General features: G+C 34.0%; 1 protein-coding gene across 1 annotated transcript; it reads left to right on the forward strand.

Annotated features, from left to right (window-relative positions):
* The first annotated feature begins 1,215 nt into the window (after positions 1 to 1,215).
* On the forward strand, positions 1,216 to 3,259 carry LOC113352238. Its single transcript, XM_026596082.1, has 4 exons — positions 1,216 to 1,374; positions 1,459 to 1,743; positions 1,834 to 2,308; positions 2,868 to 3,259. Exons 1-4 carry the CDS (start codon positions 1,216 to 1,218, stop codon positions 3,257 to 3,259), a joined length of 1,311 nt encoding a protein of 436 aa, XP_026451867.1.
* Positions 3,260 to 17,005: the final 13,746 nt, after the last annotated feature.

Here is a 17,005-nt window from a genome sequence, read left to right on the forward strand (position 1 = left end):
TCAATCTTAAACAAATTGGTAATGCTAATTCGTGATAGAAGATGAGTTGTGATTTATTTTATATTTGCATGTTCGATTTGTAGTATCTCAATTTGTTTTTTTTATTTCAGTTTTATTTGTATTTTTTGTTACAGAGATCGAAATTTTGGAAACTCAATTCTTTGTGTTTGATTCTACTGGATTGATTGGTTCATTTACATATTATTTGAATCCGAGATTGTTATCATATCTTAAACAGGTATTTCAATCTCCAATCTCCGGTTTTTGATTTTTGAATTTCCTGCTGTTTTGAGTTTTAGATCGGTTCATAATTCAATGTTGGGTTTGAGTTTTTAGCTTCAATGTACTTTGCATGAACTATTTTGTTTTAGTTTTGAATTATTCTGGAGTATTTCATAATGTTGATGAGTTAGTAGGAGAATTATTTGGATAATACTGATTGTTTGAGTATACTTGTTGAGAATTATCAATTAGTTAACTGAGAATTAGTAGTATAATTTCATGATGTTGATCTGTTTTGGTATAATTTTGTAGTTAGAAGTTAATATAATCAATTAGAAGTTACAAGTTAGTGTTTATATACTCAGTTTACATATCTAATGTTCGACGTTGAATATATCTTTTACGAGGGGGCGCAGCCCCCCGAGTGATGTGCGACGTAATCTGAATTTGTATCTTAGATTAGGTTTAGGCTTTTTCTAATGCTTTGCGGTGAATTTTTTATCAAGGAGCATTTATGTTCATGTAGTATTTCATGTTGCTGGTTCACATTTGCACCGATCGCATACTAATGTGATGCGTAGTAACATATATGATGTTGTTTATGTAGTTTTTTTGTATTAAAGTCCTTGTTGCTGACATAAAATTTTCATTGTTGATACTGAAAATTTGTACTAAAGTCCTTGTATCAACATTGGTTATTGATTCAGGTTTGTTGGATCAACTTTCACTGTTGATGCAAATAACCTGGATAAATTTCTGATTATGGTTGTTGATATCTGTTTTATTGGATCAACATTGGTTGTTGATTCAGGTTTGTTGGATCAACTTTCATTGTTGATGCAATATCCGGGACAATTTGCTAATTATGGTTGTTGATAGATGTTGTTTTATTGTATCAACATTGCTTGTTGACAGATTATGGTGTCAACATTGTTTTTATGTTTTATTAGATTTGTTGATCCAATTTGACTGTTTTATTGTTGCAGGCCAAAGATGGTTGTTGCAGAGTTCACTTTATGCAATTTGACCGTATCGCATGTTGTTTCGGAGTCAACTACTGTCAGCGAGATGATTAGTGTGGTGAAACAATACTGGCCTTATGTACCTGAAGACCTCGTAGTTTTTAGTTACACTGTAGATGGAAGATCACATGTGATCAATCAGGATTTGCAGTTGAGGTTTTTCATTCACTAATGCATCTCCAAAGGGATTGATGTAGTGAAGTTTAACATCCAGTTTAAGATTGTTGTTGAATTTGTTCCATCTTCTTCTTCTGTTGCTCCTTCTTCGTCATCATCAAGTTGTGTTTCAAACAACGATGTGGCTATTGTAGAAGATTTGACGGATGATTCATCTTTGGTCAAAAGGGTCCCCAAGAAGTCAGATACTTGGGCCAACATCTTAACCGGAGTAGGGCATATTTTTGAAAGTAAAATTGATTGTCGTGATACTGTTAAGAAGTATGAATATCATAGTGGTTACAAACTTGAAGTATGTAAGAGTGACAAGAAACGTTACATTGTGCGTTGTTTTAACAAGAAAAGTCAAAGTTGTAGCTGGAGGTTTCATGCATCTCTCGTTGACAATACTAAAGATGTGTTTCAGTGAAAGACGTTTCACGGAGAGCATGCATGTGATTTAGCTTCTTCTGATCCAGCAAAAGTCAGGATGACAAAGTCTTTTTTGAAGGATATCTTAATAGATGAATTTCGAGCATCAAATAAGAAGAAGACTGCAGCTGATGTCCAAGATCTTCTCCATCAGGAATACGGTATTGATCTCACATATAGTCAGGCATACTATGGTTTACAATTCACTAAAGAGTCTCTTTTGGGTGATGACATCAAGTCCTATTCAGACTTTGTTTGGTATAAAGACTCAATTGAACGTTATAATCCTGGAAGCATCGTCAACTTTGAGGATGATGGTGTAACGAAGCAGTTCCAGAGCTTTTTTGTTTCTTTCGAAGCTTCCATTACTGGTTTCAATAATTACTGTCGTCCGATGCTATTTATTGATTGCACTTTTCTCACTAGGAAGTTTAAGGGAGGTCTTATGGTTGCTTGCGGGAAAACTGGTAACCAAGGTATGTTTTTTAATTTTTTTCCTCTTTTTTAAGTATTAAGTGTTTCAACTTTAGTTGTTGAATCACACGATATAGTCTTATATGTCCCTGGATTTCAATTCTATGGATCACATAACTTTGTTAATCCCATAATCATTGTTGTTTGATCTCATAATTATTGTTGTTGATCCGTTATTTTCAAATGTTGATACCATAACTGTTGTTGTTGATCCCATGATTGCAGTTGTTGATCCCTTTTTTTTGTATCAACTTTTGTTGTTGTTCCATAATTGCAGTTGTTGATCATATAATTTCTGTTCTTAATCCCATAATTCCCACTAATTCTTGTTGTTGATCCCATAACTTTTTTTGTTGATCTCATAACTGCAGTTGTTGATCACATAACTTCTGTGCTTAATCCCATAATTCTTATTGTTGATCTCATAATTGCATTTGTTGATCACATAACTGCTGTTGTTGATCCCATAAGTTTTGTTGTTCACCCAATAACTTGTTCATGGATTTCAGTTTTTGTGTGTTACTTTATGAATCTTTGTTTTTTTTTTTGTATTTTCTCTAGAGATCTATCCAGTTGCTTTTGGTATTGTACCTTGCGAAAATTGTGAGAGTTGGGAATGGTTCTTAACCAACCTGAAGGGTATTATTAGGGAAGACCGTCCACTGACCATCATATCAGACCGTGGAGCTGTCCTTCTGAATCATGTACCTATTATCTTCCCAAAGGCTTACCATTCTTACTGTTTGTACCACATGAAATGTAATATTTCGGTTCCAAAGGGTAAGAGCAGGCAAACTGCTGTGAAGTTGTTTGAAGAGTGTTATACTGCCTTAACAAAGGAGAAGTTTTTTGCTGCTACCAAGAGTATGAGCAATCTCAAGCTTGATTCAGTGATTGATTGGATGGTAAAGATTCCATTCGAGAACTGGGAAGCTCATGCTTTTCAAGGATAAAGGTTTGGTGAGAATATATCGAATATTGCGGAGAGTTTTAATAGTGTTATCAAGCATGATAAGTGTCTCCCAGCAGTAGAGATTGTGGATTGTATTCGTGCTAAGGTAATGGAGCAAAACTACAAGAGGTTGGTGGAGTCTAGTAAGTGGGATTCCAGACTTACTCCACGGATGCAAGCTAGGCTCAACAAGAGGGTGACCGACTGCCATTTCTACAAGTTTAGAAGATCAAGTGATAAAGTCTTTGAAATAATTTTTCCTACTTTAAAGCACATGGTCGATTTGGATTCTAAGACTTTCACTGCAATTGGTGGCAGAATCATAGTTTCCCTTGCACCCATTTGATGAAAGCTATTTTGCAGATTGGGCCAGACGAACCTTACAAGCACATCAATCTGTATTATACCACTGAGTACTATAGAGGTTTGTATGCACGTCCTATCTATCCTTTTCCCGACCATGAGAGGCCGCCTAAAATTAATGAAAAAGGTTATGTCTTGCCTCCCAATGATGGTCGAGCGTCAGCTGGAAGGCCAACTACTTCAAGGTATAGGGGTTCTCGAGAGAAAGTTCTCAACAAAAGGAAGTGTGGCCAGTGTGGGATACTTTCCTTCCACAACCGTCGTAGATGTCGCAGAGCTCCTTTGGCTCCTCGTGCACCAGTGTTTCACAGAGAGTCCAATTCCAGGATGATCAACTTTTTGAGGAGGATGTTGTTCTGAAGTTTTACTGGTTGATTTACTATTTCTCTGAACTTCCTTTTTACCCTTTTTATGCTAGTTCTTGAATGATCAACATGGATGTTAGTTATTTTTATGCTTTCCCTATATTTTCTTGTTGGATTTCCTGTGTTTTTAATGACATACATTATGTTTTATTTGTTCATGAATGTTATTCTTGTCAGTTTATGTCAGTTTGCAGGTTTACTGGTTTTTTTACAGGAAAAATTACTATATAAACTGTATCAACATATCAATGTTGATGCCATTACTGGATCAACTTCCATTTGTTGAGGCTTGCTGAAAAGAAAAAAATTGCATGGCTACAAGTTAACTACTTTAGCTGTGTATACCTGCAAGCTTTACTATGTAAACAGTATCAACATGTTAATGTTGATCCAAGTCATGGCATCAAATTCCAATGTTGATCCCTCTTACTGCATCAACTTCCATTGTTGATGCTTACTGAAAAGAAAAAATTTGCATGGTTTTATCTGTATTTACAAGTTAACTCCATTAGCTGAGCATACCTGCAATCTTTACTACCAACATTCATTCATTTTATGTGAAACCAATCAGTTAGTCATCAATTATTTTTTTGACCCATTGATTTTTGGAATCAACTTCCATTGTTGATCCCAAAAAATGATCAAATCCCATTGTTGATGCTCAATAAAAAGAAAAAAAATTCATGGTTTTATCTGTATTTACAAGTTAAATCCATTAGCTGAGCATACTTGCAATCTTTACTACCAACATTCATTCACTTTCATAACCAAAAACCATTCATTCACTTAATAATCACTTTCATGACTAATAGTAATATTAATTCATAACAAACTAGAACTAAAATATCCTCCAAATTGTTTGAGAACATAAACAGACTTTCATACATGGATTTACAGTAGCTACAAGATGTCTTTTAAAACTAACAATTTAAATAAATTAGCAGACCTATACAGAGTAATTAAATTACTTACCAGCATATGTTAAACTACACCTAAGTGTGTTTGCACTAATCTAATGGTTCAACAGAATCTTGTATGTTGAGTACCTCTTCGACTGAGTCTGTAATTTCTTGTACTTGGCTACCTTCTGATGGTTCAACAGAATCTTGAATGTTGAGTACCTCGACTGAGTCTGTAAGTTCTTGAACTTGCTTACCTTCTTCCAAAGTTGGTTTCCATGAACCGAATTCAGCTAACATCCTGGCAGCAATCTTCGCTCTCTTACTGTTTATGTTCTCATGGTATTGGATCTTCTTACCATCTAAATCCCAGCATTCTCCACGCTTCACCAAGCACTTCATGAACAAGAAGACGTGCATTGCGCAGTCCAAACCCCGTTGCTATGGTACCATGTAATGGTATAAAATTGTAGTTACTGGTCCACCTGTCTCAACATCTTTTATACCCATTTGGTTCAGGACTGGAGTCAATGTTTGGACCATGACATTGTACTGCTCGTTGTATCTTTTGTAGTGATAAATGGTGTTGAAGATCAACCACCTTCCACGTATCAATGTAAGAAGCACCCAATGGAAGGGTTTCTGATCCACGTCTTGTAGACACATCGGCATCAACAATATTGCGTCATTGTCATCCATTGGGAAATTGTTCCTCAACGTATCTGGAATCCCACATTTTTCCACTTTCATTGCATCTTTGCTAGCAACTGCAGCCCTCATTATTTGCTGCATCATTTTCTTGGCATTTAGTTTGTTTTTGACAGATAACAAAAATAATTCATTCATCATGTATACTTGAACCATCCCTAGTACACTAAATTGTTTCATCTCACCTAAATAAGGTTTCAACTACGATAATGTAGAACTAAATAAGTTTATGTAACAAGTTATTCAAAAGACAGATTAAGAGTTTTCATTACTTACATAACAATTTGTAGAAATAATTAGGTGCTTCTTCCCATAGTATGCCGGCTTAGATGGATTTTTCATCTTTGATTGCAACATGTTGGTGTAATAGTCAACAATCTCACTGTTAATGTTCTGTTTATCCATTAGATATTGGATGTGCCTTCCATAGACGATCTCTTCCAGTACATTGTTGAAGTAAAAGGTACATGCTCTGGTACTGCATATGCAAAGATTATGTTAACTCCCTGACATAACATAACATATTATTGTTCAAGCATTACATATTAGAAAATTCTAACTGCAACTTGGATTTTACAATCTTTTTTTTCGCAGATATTGCATAGCATCAACTTTCATTGTTTATACCTATGAATAAACATGCAATTTGTTACAGAGTTACATACCATTGTTTTGCTTGCTCAAATAATGGACGAAGGACCTCTTGTTCCTCCTCAGTGCAGGATTTCCAGAGTTTGAGGTTTTCTGGCCTCTTCAGCGGTTTTGTCTCAGGTGGCGTCACATCAACGTAATCATCAAGGTCGATTATTTCCGGTTCTTCTTAAACACCTCTCCCTTTCTTCTTTCCTTTTCCTCCTCTTGTCCTCTTCTTCACTTTATCATCAAGTGTGTATTTATTTGGTGCATTTATTGATGACCTTGTGTTATACCTCCTTGATCTTCCAGTAGCTTCAGACTGATTCCTTTGGCTTTGCGTCGCTTCAGAATCATCATCGTCTTGGGTGGTGTCTTCCTCTTCAGTTGGTCCATCAATTTCATCTAATTTGAATAGAACTTTAAGCCCGTCCAACACACTATCATCATCTGGAGTTTGAGAATCACCATGTTCTATTTTCCGTGTAGGAGTATATTCCGTTTGTTGAGTCAGAGCATCTTCCATCTTTTCTGGTGGAGTAAGAGTAAATATTCTGGCAGTGATCGCACCGAAGCTTGGGGTAGTACCTGCAGGTAAATAATCTGATTACATTAAACAGTATTAACATATCATTGTTTACTCATTGTTTTTGGTATCAACAATTGTTGTTGGTCCTTCTATTGGATCAACTTCCATTGTTTACCCCACATTATTGTATCAACTTCCATTGTTGACACTTACAAAAAATAAAAAAGTATGCATGGTTTTATCTATATGTACAAAGTTAATTCCATTATCTGTAAATGCTAACACTCATTCATTATTTTGTTGATCCATTGCTTTTATGGATCAACTTTCATTGTTGACACTTAAACAAATCAATAAAAAAAAATGCATATAAACAACTTAAACAAATTAATTCATAACAAATCAATAGATTATCCAAAGGCTGGTATGACTTAAACATATTGGCATACAATTCTTAGAGTAACTAATATGTCTTTCAAATTTATTACTTCTTCAACTGAGTTAAAATAGTGCATGTAGGGAAATAATTCGATGTTTCTGGACGTATAATGGTAATTGGAGGAGTTGAATAAACAACTACATCTCCCACGATATCCCATTTTGCATGTTTGTACTCCTTTCTCCTTCTTTTACTTCATTCTCCTCTTCTATCTGTTGAGCTGAGTTACCAATTTCTGCAACCACAGTACTGATCTGAAGATCTTTCTCCTCTTCTAACTGTTGACCTGAGTTACCAATCTCTGCTATCACATTAGCTATTTGAAGATCTGTTTCTTCTTGTCTTCTTTTTTCTTCTCTTACTTCATGGAATCCCTTCTGCCAGTTTGTCTTCAAAGCATCCGACACCGAAGGTTGTACCTTGAAATTTAGTCCACTCTGATAACCCTTCTTAAAGATTTTCTCCAAATCAATTTCACCTGCATCTGAAAGTGACAGTGCTAGTTGATTTGAATCTTGTTCTTCTTCTACATTCAAGTCAAACTGGTTCTGATTTTCAGATGGTTCTTCATTTCTAACATCTTCCAACTCAGCTTCATTTACCTTTTCAGATGGTTCTTCACCTTTATTCTCCACTTGAGTTAATTCAGTCTCAAGCATAGCATTGGCTGTTCTTTTGTACTCCTCTTGAGTACTCTCTGATCTTGCTCTCTTGAGATAATTCTCCTTTTCATTCCATAGCTTCACTTCACTAGCAATATCATCAAGTCTCTCTTCTTCCCCAGGCTGCAACTGAATCCTGTGCTTGTTACTGTCAATGATTTTCTTCATGAATATTATGTTGCTCATCAATGACTTTATTTGTCCCTTCCTATGATAAGTTATTTCCTGCTTTTCTAACTCAAGAAATATGTTTTGTTCTTCCAGATTCTCATTCCTCTGCCTCTCTTCTTCCAACTCTCTTGCTCGTGCCGACAGATCAATCAAATAAATCTCTTCATCTGTCACCGGATCAACAAAATCTTCTTGAACCTGCAAATTGACATAAAAATATAGTTAGCAAAATATTTTTTTCTCACTTTTTACTCATAATATATCTTTCACGAGGGGGCGTAGCCCCCGAGTGATTTGCGACGTAAATGAAATTGCATCAATATATAACTGGAGTACATTTCAGATATGATGTCAACTTCCATTGTTGACACAAACATAATGTGGTACATTTAGGTTACTGTGTAAACATTGGTTGTTGACTCCATGCAATTGTATCAACTTCTATGGTTGATACACAATATCTATTGTTGATACACAAAATCTATTGTTGATTCCATTCATTGGTATCAACTTCCATTATTGACACAAACAAAATGTGGTACATTTAAGTTAGTGTGTAAACATTGGTTGTTGACTCCATACAATTGTATCAACGTCTATTGTTAATACACAAAATCTGTAATACATTTCAGAATGCAACTCAGTATTCATTTATAATCACACATAAAATCACACTTGTTTTCCTAATCCTAATCTGAACCAGCTCTAATTTAAATACATAGATACAATAAATGTGCATAATGATTTTTTTTGTAAAGTAGATTTCAATTATTGTCTAATCAGTATACATACAAATGTATCAACTTCAATTTGTTGATACACAAACTTTGTTTGTTAACTCCCTAAACTGGTATCAACTTCCTTTCGTTGACATGATAAAAACTGAAATCTATTTGAAATATAAATTGAGTAAATGAATATTTTACCTTACGAGTGAACCAAGTCATGTCTATTTCGTTGTCAACTTTATCTCCAAATTCTTTTACTAGTTCTTTGCATATTGCATGTTGGCTCCATCTCAGGAATCTTGGAGTTGCGCTTTCAAAATTTGACCTCTTTGCGACGAATTTTTCTGTATGTTCGCAGAACCAATACTGCATACAGAGAATCAATGAGGTTGGTTTGACATACAGTATGCGTTTTACTATGTTCAAAAATAAATATTATATTAAATGAACTTCTTTTTTTACCGACAGTATAGTTGTGCAGGCAGGAACACTTCCATTCTTTCCTTTCTGTTTTCCAATGTATTTAAGAAGATACTTTACTATGTGATCTGGCCATGAGACTTTGTCCATGTTCAAAATATGAGGAAGCCAATTCTTTGCAGTTCATGTTGCACCAGCATATATGAAGAAAACAATTGTGCACAACCACATAGCAAAAAGTCTCACAAAATGTTGTGGGTCAGACTTATCGTTAGCTGCCTCCTTTAGTTTGAACTCAATTTCAGCCTTCGTTATTTTAGCACTGGTATCTTCATCTTCCCCTGGTCTGAACTTGTTTTTTAACCATGTAGTGACTACATGATCATTCTTTTTATTCAGCAACTTCTTCAACTCTTCACTCTCGATGACCCTTCTTATCTTAAACATTATTGCAAAATCTCTTGGTTCTAGTGAGCACTCAGAAGCATTTTTATTTTTTCTAAACCTGAACTTGTTTGTTTCCTTATCGAATGCTCTAATAAGTAGATGTATTGCAATGAAGATTTTGGTTACCACTTATCATTCGTTATATCGATCATGTCTACTGTGTAGAATGGTCTGATGAAGTCCCACAACGGGCATTCCTTTAGTGATTTCCCATTGATTGTCTTCTTCTTATTTTTGGGATCTCCTACTTCAAACAGTTTGTATAGCAATTTATACATTTCCACCAACGACATCAGACATGATTTGAACTTGGTTTCGTTCTTCCTTGTTCGACCTGCATACATGTAACTCATTCATTTATTTTTATATTTAATTTAGAATGAACTTAACTATATTGCAGCATACAACTCAAATAAAAAATAATGTATAATTCATTTAGTTTTACCTTTTCGTTCTTCCACCGCTTCGCCATCTGCGACTACTTTTTCTTCTTCTGATTCTGACTCTGATTCTACTTATTCATCCTCTGAATCTCCTTTGTCTTCTTCTTCAACTACCACCTTTTTCTTCCCTTTATGTACAGCTTCTTGTTCATTTTTCTTCTTCTTCTTTGCCGCTGCTTCCTGTTCCTGTTCATTCTTCTTCTTGGTCTCCCTCTTTCTTTTTGTTACTCTAACTTTTTGACTCTCTTGTTGCGATTCGTCTTCTTCTGAATCTACTTCTGGTTCTTTATTTATGCTCTTTCTTCTTTTTTCAACATGTTGCTGTTCTTCAAGCAATAACTTCTTATTAACCCTCTTCCTTTTAGGGGATACATTTTCATCAACCGGTTGTGAATCATCTTCTTATATACTCTTCGGATTTATCCTTGGTAATCTTCTCATTCCTTTCACCTATTTCAAACAACATTAATCTAGTCATCCATCTTATTCATTCAATAATCGCAACAATAACAGTTGAACAGTTAGTAAAGAGGTATCAACATCTGTTGCTGATCCTATCTAATGGGATCAACTCCTGTTGTTGGCAACAATTTACTTGTATAACTCTTGTTGTTGATACCATCAAATAGTATCAACTCCTATTGTTGATTCCATTTAATGAGATCAACTACTGTTGTTGATCTCATTGTACATGTACTATTATAGTTAGCATCGCAAAATTTATGGCATCAACACCTGTTGTTGAACCATGTTATTGGTATAATATGGCATCAAATACTGTTGTTGACACCAACAACAACAACTATACCGCAGTTTGTGCATCAGATATTACATGACATTATTTTGTAAGTTATTAGTTGAGGTTCATTCCTTCATTTAGAATCACTAACAACAATTACCATAACTTGTTCACATATAGACTTAGATACTAGTTTCATATTAATAGAATACTGTAAAAAAACTCCTGAGAAACAGTTGTAGAATCAACAAAGCATTTTATAGATCAACTCCAATTGTTGACCCCATCTATAAGCATCAACATCATCTGAAACTGGTTTTTTCCACATTTTTTGTCATCAACATGTAAAGAACTTACACAACACATAGAACAAAGCATATTATGGTATCAACTCCAATTGTTGATCCCAACTATTAACATCAACATCAACTGAAACTTCTTTTTTACCCAATTTTGACATCAATATACACATACAGAAAAACAAACACATACAGAGAACAACAAAGTGGGTGAAAATCAAAATTAACTGAAGAAATTATTTCTTACCTCTTTCATCTGAAACTGCTACTTCTGAAACTCAAAATCAACTCCAACTAACCTAAAACCAAAATCAATTAGATACAAAACTAAGTAGATACCAATTCAAATCAAATATATTACAAGCAGGAATTGATCATAAATCGTACATGCAACAACTTTTTTTTCTTCAGAGATATAAATGTGATTTTATAAACCGTAAGAAATCAACTTCAAAATGTTAAAAAAACATCATCGGAAGCAAAATCCTCATCAATAGGGGTAAGTAGAAGATGCGAATCGTGTTTACCTCTTTCAATTTTGTCTCTGAAAATGATTTTTACAGTTACAGAACAATGAGGGAGAAGAGATGAAGAAGGAGAGAGAGAGATCGTGGGATGTATAGTAACGGCTACTGGAGTAAATGACTCCACAACGTTATAATCGTGATATTTATTTAGGGGCATTATAGTAATCCACTTGTCCGTGATTTTTAGGGGAGGGTATTTGTGTTAGGCCTCTATAATAGGGGCATTTAATTAATGCACCCTTTTATTTTTGCTCATAAAACCTGATTATTTCTCCACCCATTACTAATTGGTTTTTATTTTTGCTCATAAAACCTAATTATTTTTTCCCATTACTAATTGTTTTTTATTTTTGCCAGTATTACCCGAGAATACTCGACCTTGTTATAAACTATTATTTATTTACTAAGATGCCAAGATGCCTTTCGTGTCTAAGTTTAGGGTTTACATATCTTGGACACCAAGTCTTCTATCTATATAAATAGAGGCTTAAATATTGTATTCTATACACACATCTAATAGAAATCTCTATCTCTTCTTCCCCTCTACTTTGTGTCTCCTTCTCTATTTTTTCCTTTTACAAGACATTATCACGCACATCGTTCTACCAATTAGGCGATTATTTTTTTTTATTATTATTATTCTCATAAGAACGAATTAGCTTTGATCTTATGATTTTTTTTCATATGGGTTTCTACTTATGTACTCAATTGATTTGATTTTATTATAATCTAATCAAAAGTACGTTAGTACATGTTTTTGTAAAAAAAAAAAATTATCATCTATTGTCTATCAAATATGATAGTATAATGGATGTCGGAAAGGATTACAAACTGGATACTCTGGTGACATCAAATTGCTTTATTATTCACGATCATGTTTTCCTAGTTTTCTTGCATGTATACGGTCCCTTATTCACAGCCGCCGCCGCAATCATGGTTGGTTGAGTTTTAGGGTTTTATCTTTCTTTTTTTTACGTCTTATATGACTCATAAGAGAAATCATGCACTAATGCACTTAACTTTCTGTCTTATACTGTCTCATATGTTCCATGCACTACTGTTGGTCATGCTTTACTACTATTCACGTCTTTACTCCAAGGACATGTTTGACGTTCTTAATCTTATACAGCTTTTGTGAGCACACTATACCGGAAACATTCTCTTTACAAGCTAATTCTTTGGATAGATTTATTTATTTCACAAGCAAGGTAAGTGTGTTGTTGATTCTTTTTAGTACTACACATATTATATCCTCTTGCTTTTATTTTCTTTTGTGTCCGTTATTTTTTTTTCTTTTTCACATAGACAGAAAAATAAAATCCATCGAAAGATGGTCTACAGTTTCTATTCCTTTCGTGAAATTGTAATCACCAAAAACTGGTGTTGTCGCATCTTTACGGTAATTAATCACGTGTATGGTTGAAAAACCTGCGGCCAATTAACTTTGGTATCCTTGTCCTTTAGACAATGATCATGTGATTTAATTATATATGGTTTCTATATATCTACAAGAAGCCATCTTCGACATAAAATGGATTTTCCATAAGCGACTGGCTATTACGACATTTCTTTTTCTTTTTGTCGATGCAATTTTGGTGTATCGTATATACCAACCGGTGTTGATTTTCTCCATCAATTCTGAGGAAAGAGGTGTTAAAATTGGCATTCTAAGAAATTTTAGCCACTATTTTTTTCTCGTAGTTTAACGACAATCGTTTAAACAAACCATTACCGATTAAGGTTTTATTTTTCTACTAATAAACCATTGATTTCCATTTCTTACGGGAAAACAACGGATTCCTCAATAACGAAAATGATCTCTTTATTTTCTTAAAAAGAATCATATAAGCCAATTGATTTGGTTTTTTCCTTATCGGTCCTAAAAGGATATATAAAGTATCGTTATTATGATATTCACAATTGCAAACACCTAGAGGAATTGTTGTATTCTTAAGGGATATTGAGCATTTTTTTCCTTCTCATGGTAAATCTCCAAAATTTTAAAACAATTCCACTTGTGGTTGGAATTGGACACTAAAGATCAAAGGGTGCGCACCCGGCTTGTTAGCCTATATTATTAGTCCTTGTAGCGACTATATTGATCTTTATTTGATATTCTTTTGATAAAGAAAGTGTCTATAATTTCATTCTAAAGTGAATGATTATCTCGTCGGCCCTATAAGTCACGATTTTTTTTTTTTGGAGATTTACTTGCATATTTTATATCTTTTTGGTTGTAACCAATAAAATCCATGCTTTGTTCAATTTGTATATATATCAAGTGGATTACATTTTTCGGATAATTTTTAATGATCCTTGGATTCAGTATCTATTGTCCAACCTGGTATTGTTAAAATCCAGAAATTATTCTAACTATATGTCCCCGAATTAATCAGATAATATTTTACGAAACTTGATTTCGTATATGAGATACAATTATTTTCGCCATAATTTGGGGAGACTATATACACTATCAAAAGCCGGTATTAATTAACTAAAGTTATATCAATTTCTCTCTCATTAAATCAAATCGATAAATGCTGCCATCAAATAATAGGCGTGAAATTATCTCATTTAGCTTTTCCATAAGCTAATGCCGTTTGAAAAGGAAAATCCAATCACTTCTAGCAAAAATGTAGTGTTTTACTACATGCTACATATAATGCTCTGATAGAGTCTATCATAATATGTTTCACATTGTCAAAATTAGTATCTTCTCATTTGACGAGGAGGAGATTATAATGCCCGCGAAAAATGGTACCGGTAAAATTTGAATTTTTAGAAGTGTGTATACACCAGAGAATTGTGTTGGGTCATAATGAACTAATGATTGTCGAATATTCATTTACGGTAGCTACTGAAATAAATGATGGCGGTTGTAGACCCCTCTGCAGAGTAATATCGACATACATGATTGGTTGGCATACAATCTAAATTAAGTTGGATTAGTTTCTCAATTAACGCAATTTTGGATCCAAGACTTGACACCATAAAATTTCCTAGCTTATTTTAGGTTGGTGTAGTCATTATAATGCGTCATATGATAAAAATAATCGTTGAATAAACGATTGAGGGGTTTTAATTTTTACTCAAATCCTAGGATTGATTCAATAACATTTGGTTCTCCTTGAACAATGCATTTGGCGTGGTAGTCTTTAAATGACTTGTATTGCATTCGGAGAATATGTTCTAATTTGTAATCCTTGTAGGATTCAAATTATATTCAGGCAGCTATTTGAATCTATTATGTCAGGTTTAACAATCCTTTATGTGTTTTTAAAAATTTGGTACAAAACCGAAAAATGGGGATTAATTAGTTGATGATATCAACTTTACATGTCTCTTGAGGAGCCCTTAAAAATACAAAATCCACGTCTTAGCAGCATAAATTCTATTCTTTTTCCTTTATTTCTAAAATCTGCAGTTAGAGTTATGCTAGCATGAACTCGTCTTTGATATAGACTAGAGTTATGATTTTGATGCTTATTTTCTGAAATGCTCATATATTTGAGTTATCATCCCTAAATACGTCGAAAGTTGTACTGTTTTCCCTTCGCTTAAGGCTTTGTCCCATGTGATTTTCCTGACAAGGTTTTAATGAGGCAAAATCTCGCCGACGATGAATATTTATTCAAAATGTTGATATTGTGCTCTTTTTTTTTTCCTTCGTCCATATTTTTTCTCCCATCGGGTTTTTACTAGAAAGGTTTTGCTGAGACAATTTAATTCAACATGGTGGTCATCCAAGGGGGAGTTGTATCAATTCTGGTTATTTGGTGGATTCCCATCATTAACTAGGTCATTTTGTTAGACCACATAAACATAACCATCTCCTATGAATTTGGATATCATTTTGATCCATATAAGGTATGATCATAAACTTTACTCATCTTTGGTACTATAATTGCATATTGGCACTTTGTTTAAGAAACTACATCAACTACTTTTGCATACATCAACTACTTTTGCAAATCATCTTCGAGAAGCTAGCAATCCAAGAAGAAAGTCCTCAATGTACTTAAAGGAGCGTGAAGATTCGAGAAAATTACTGTTAGAAGACTTATAAAAAGGAAAACTTAATCAAGTATCAATTTTCTTCACGAAAGGACAAGAATCATATGCATTCAAGAAATACGTTCATCAAATTGGGAAGTTGCGACTCAAATATTTGGAAGCCAAGATTTAACTGAAGTACTCATCAGGGGGTGTCATCATCAAAGGTGCATTTACTGGACTTATCGCGTTGTACTCTTTTTCCTTTTTCAAGGTTTTGTCCCACTGGGTTTTCCTTGTCAAGGTTTTAACGAGGCAACATATGTGTGTCCAACATTAGTCTGAGTCTTTACATGCTTATGCAATTTCAGGTTTTTCTCTTTTGAGTTTTCCTGGTATGCTTGTAATGACTTAGCCACGGTGGTCATCAGGGGGAGTGTTATAAACCATTGTTTATTTACTAAGATGCCCTTCATGTCTAAGTTTAGGGTTTACATATCTTGGACACCAAGTCTTCTATCTATATAAATAGAAGCTTAAACATTGTATTCTATACATACATCTAATAGAAATCTCTCTCTCTTCTTTCCCTCTACTTTGTGTCTCCTTCTCAATTTTCTCCTTTTAAAAGAGGCATGCCTATGTCCATATAAACCCAAAGCTTGTCGTAGCCCGTTATTAGGCAGCTGGCATGATACCTGCCCAAACAAGCCGACCTGGTACCCATTTGAATTTTTTACGAGTTTTACTTTTACTAGGGTTGTAAGTAATACTCAAACATACATGTGTTTGTATAAGCTCAAAGCTTGTCATAGCCCGTTATGGGACGCCTGACCTAATTCCCGCTCAGACAAGACAACCTAGAGCTTGAATTTCTTAAGAGTTCTACTTTTACATTGAAGTAAATCATTATGTGTTTTGGTTCTATTTTGGATTAAAAATTTTATTTTCATTTTTATTTTACAGTAATAAAATTAATTACGTAATCAGAACTAGTCATAAAAGCCCAAGGTGAGCAAACCTGTGATATTTTACAGTAAGAAAATTTGATACAAAAACCCCAAATTTCAAAATTAGTTTCATCAAATTTTGTGATGAAACCAAAATTGGTTTCATTAATTTATATGATGTTTCATTAAATTCTTTGGGGTTTTTGTGTTACTTTTGTTTTTTTGGTGTTTTTGTGTTACTTTTATTTTGATGGGCTTTTTGTGGATGGATAGTGATATCTTTGGAGTTATAACTCGCGGACCGTTACGTAATATTATTTTATATTGTAGTTCATTTAATCTCCGAATCCCAGACAGAAATTAAATCAACTATTCAAAGTTTGATTGTAGACCACGTCCATAACATTTAAACATGATTGAGTTGCGTGATTG

Source organism: Papaver somniferum, chromosome 2 (genome assembly GCF_003573695.1).
Source record: "Papaver somniferum cultivar HN1 chromosome 2, ASM357369v1, whole genome shotgun sequence".
NCBI classification, from domain to species: Eukaryota; Viridiplantae; Streptophyta; class Magnoliopsida; order Ranunculales; family Papaveraceae; genus Papaver; species Papaver somniferum.

Coding starts and splice junctions, on each gene's coding strand:
- LOC113352238 (XM_026596082.1), top strand. CDS start 1,216: ATGGTTGTTGCAGAGTTCACTTTATGCAATTTGACCGTATCGCATGTT. Junction 1,375..1,458: donor CTGTAGATGGAAGATCACAT/GTGATCAATCAG, acceptor TTTAACATCCAG/TTTAAGATTGTTGTTGAATT. Junction 1,744..1,833: donor GTGACAAGAAACGTTACATT/GTGCGTTGTTTT, acceptor TTTCAGTGAAAG/ACGTTTCACGGAGAGCATGC.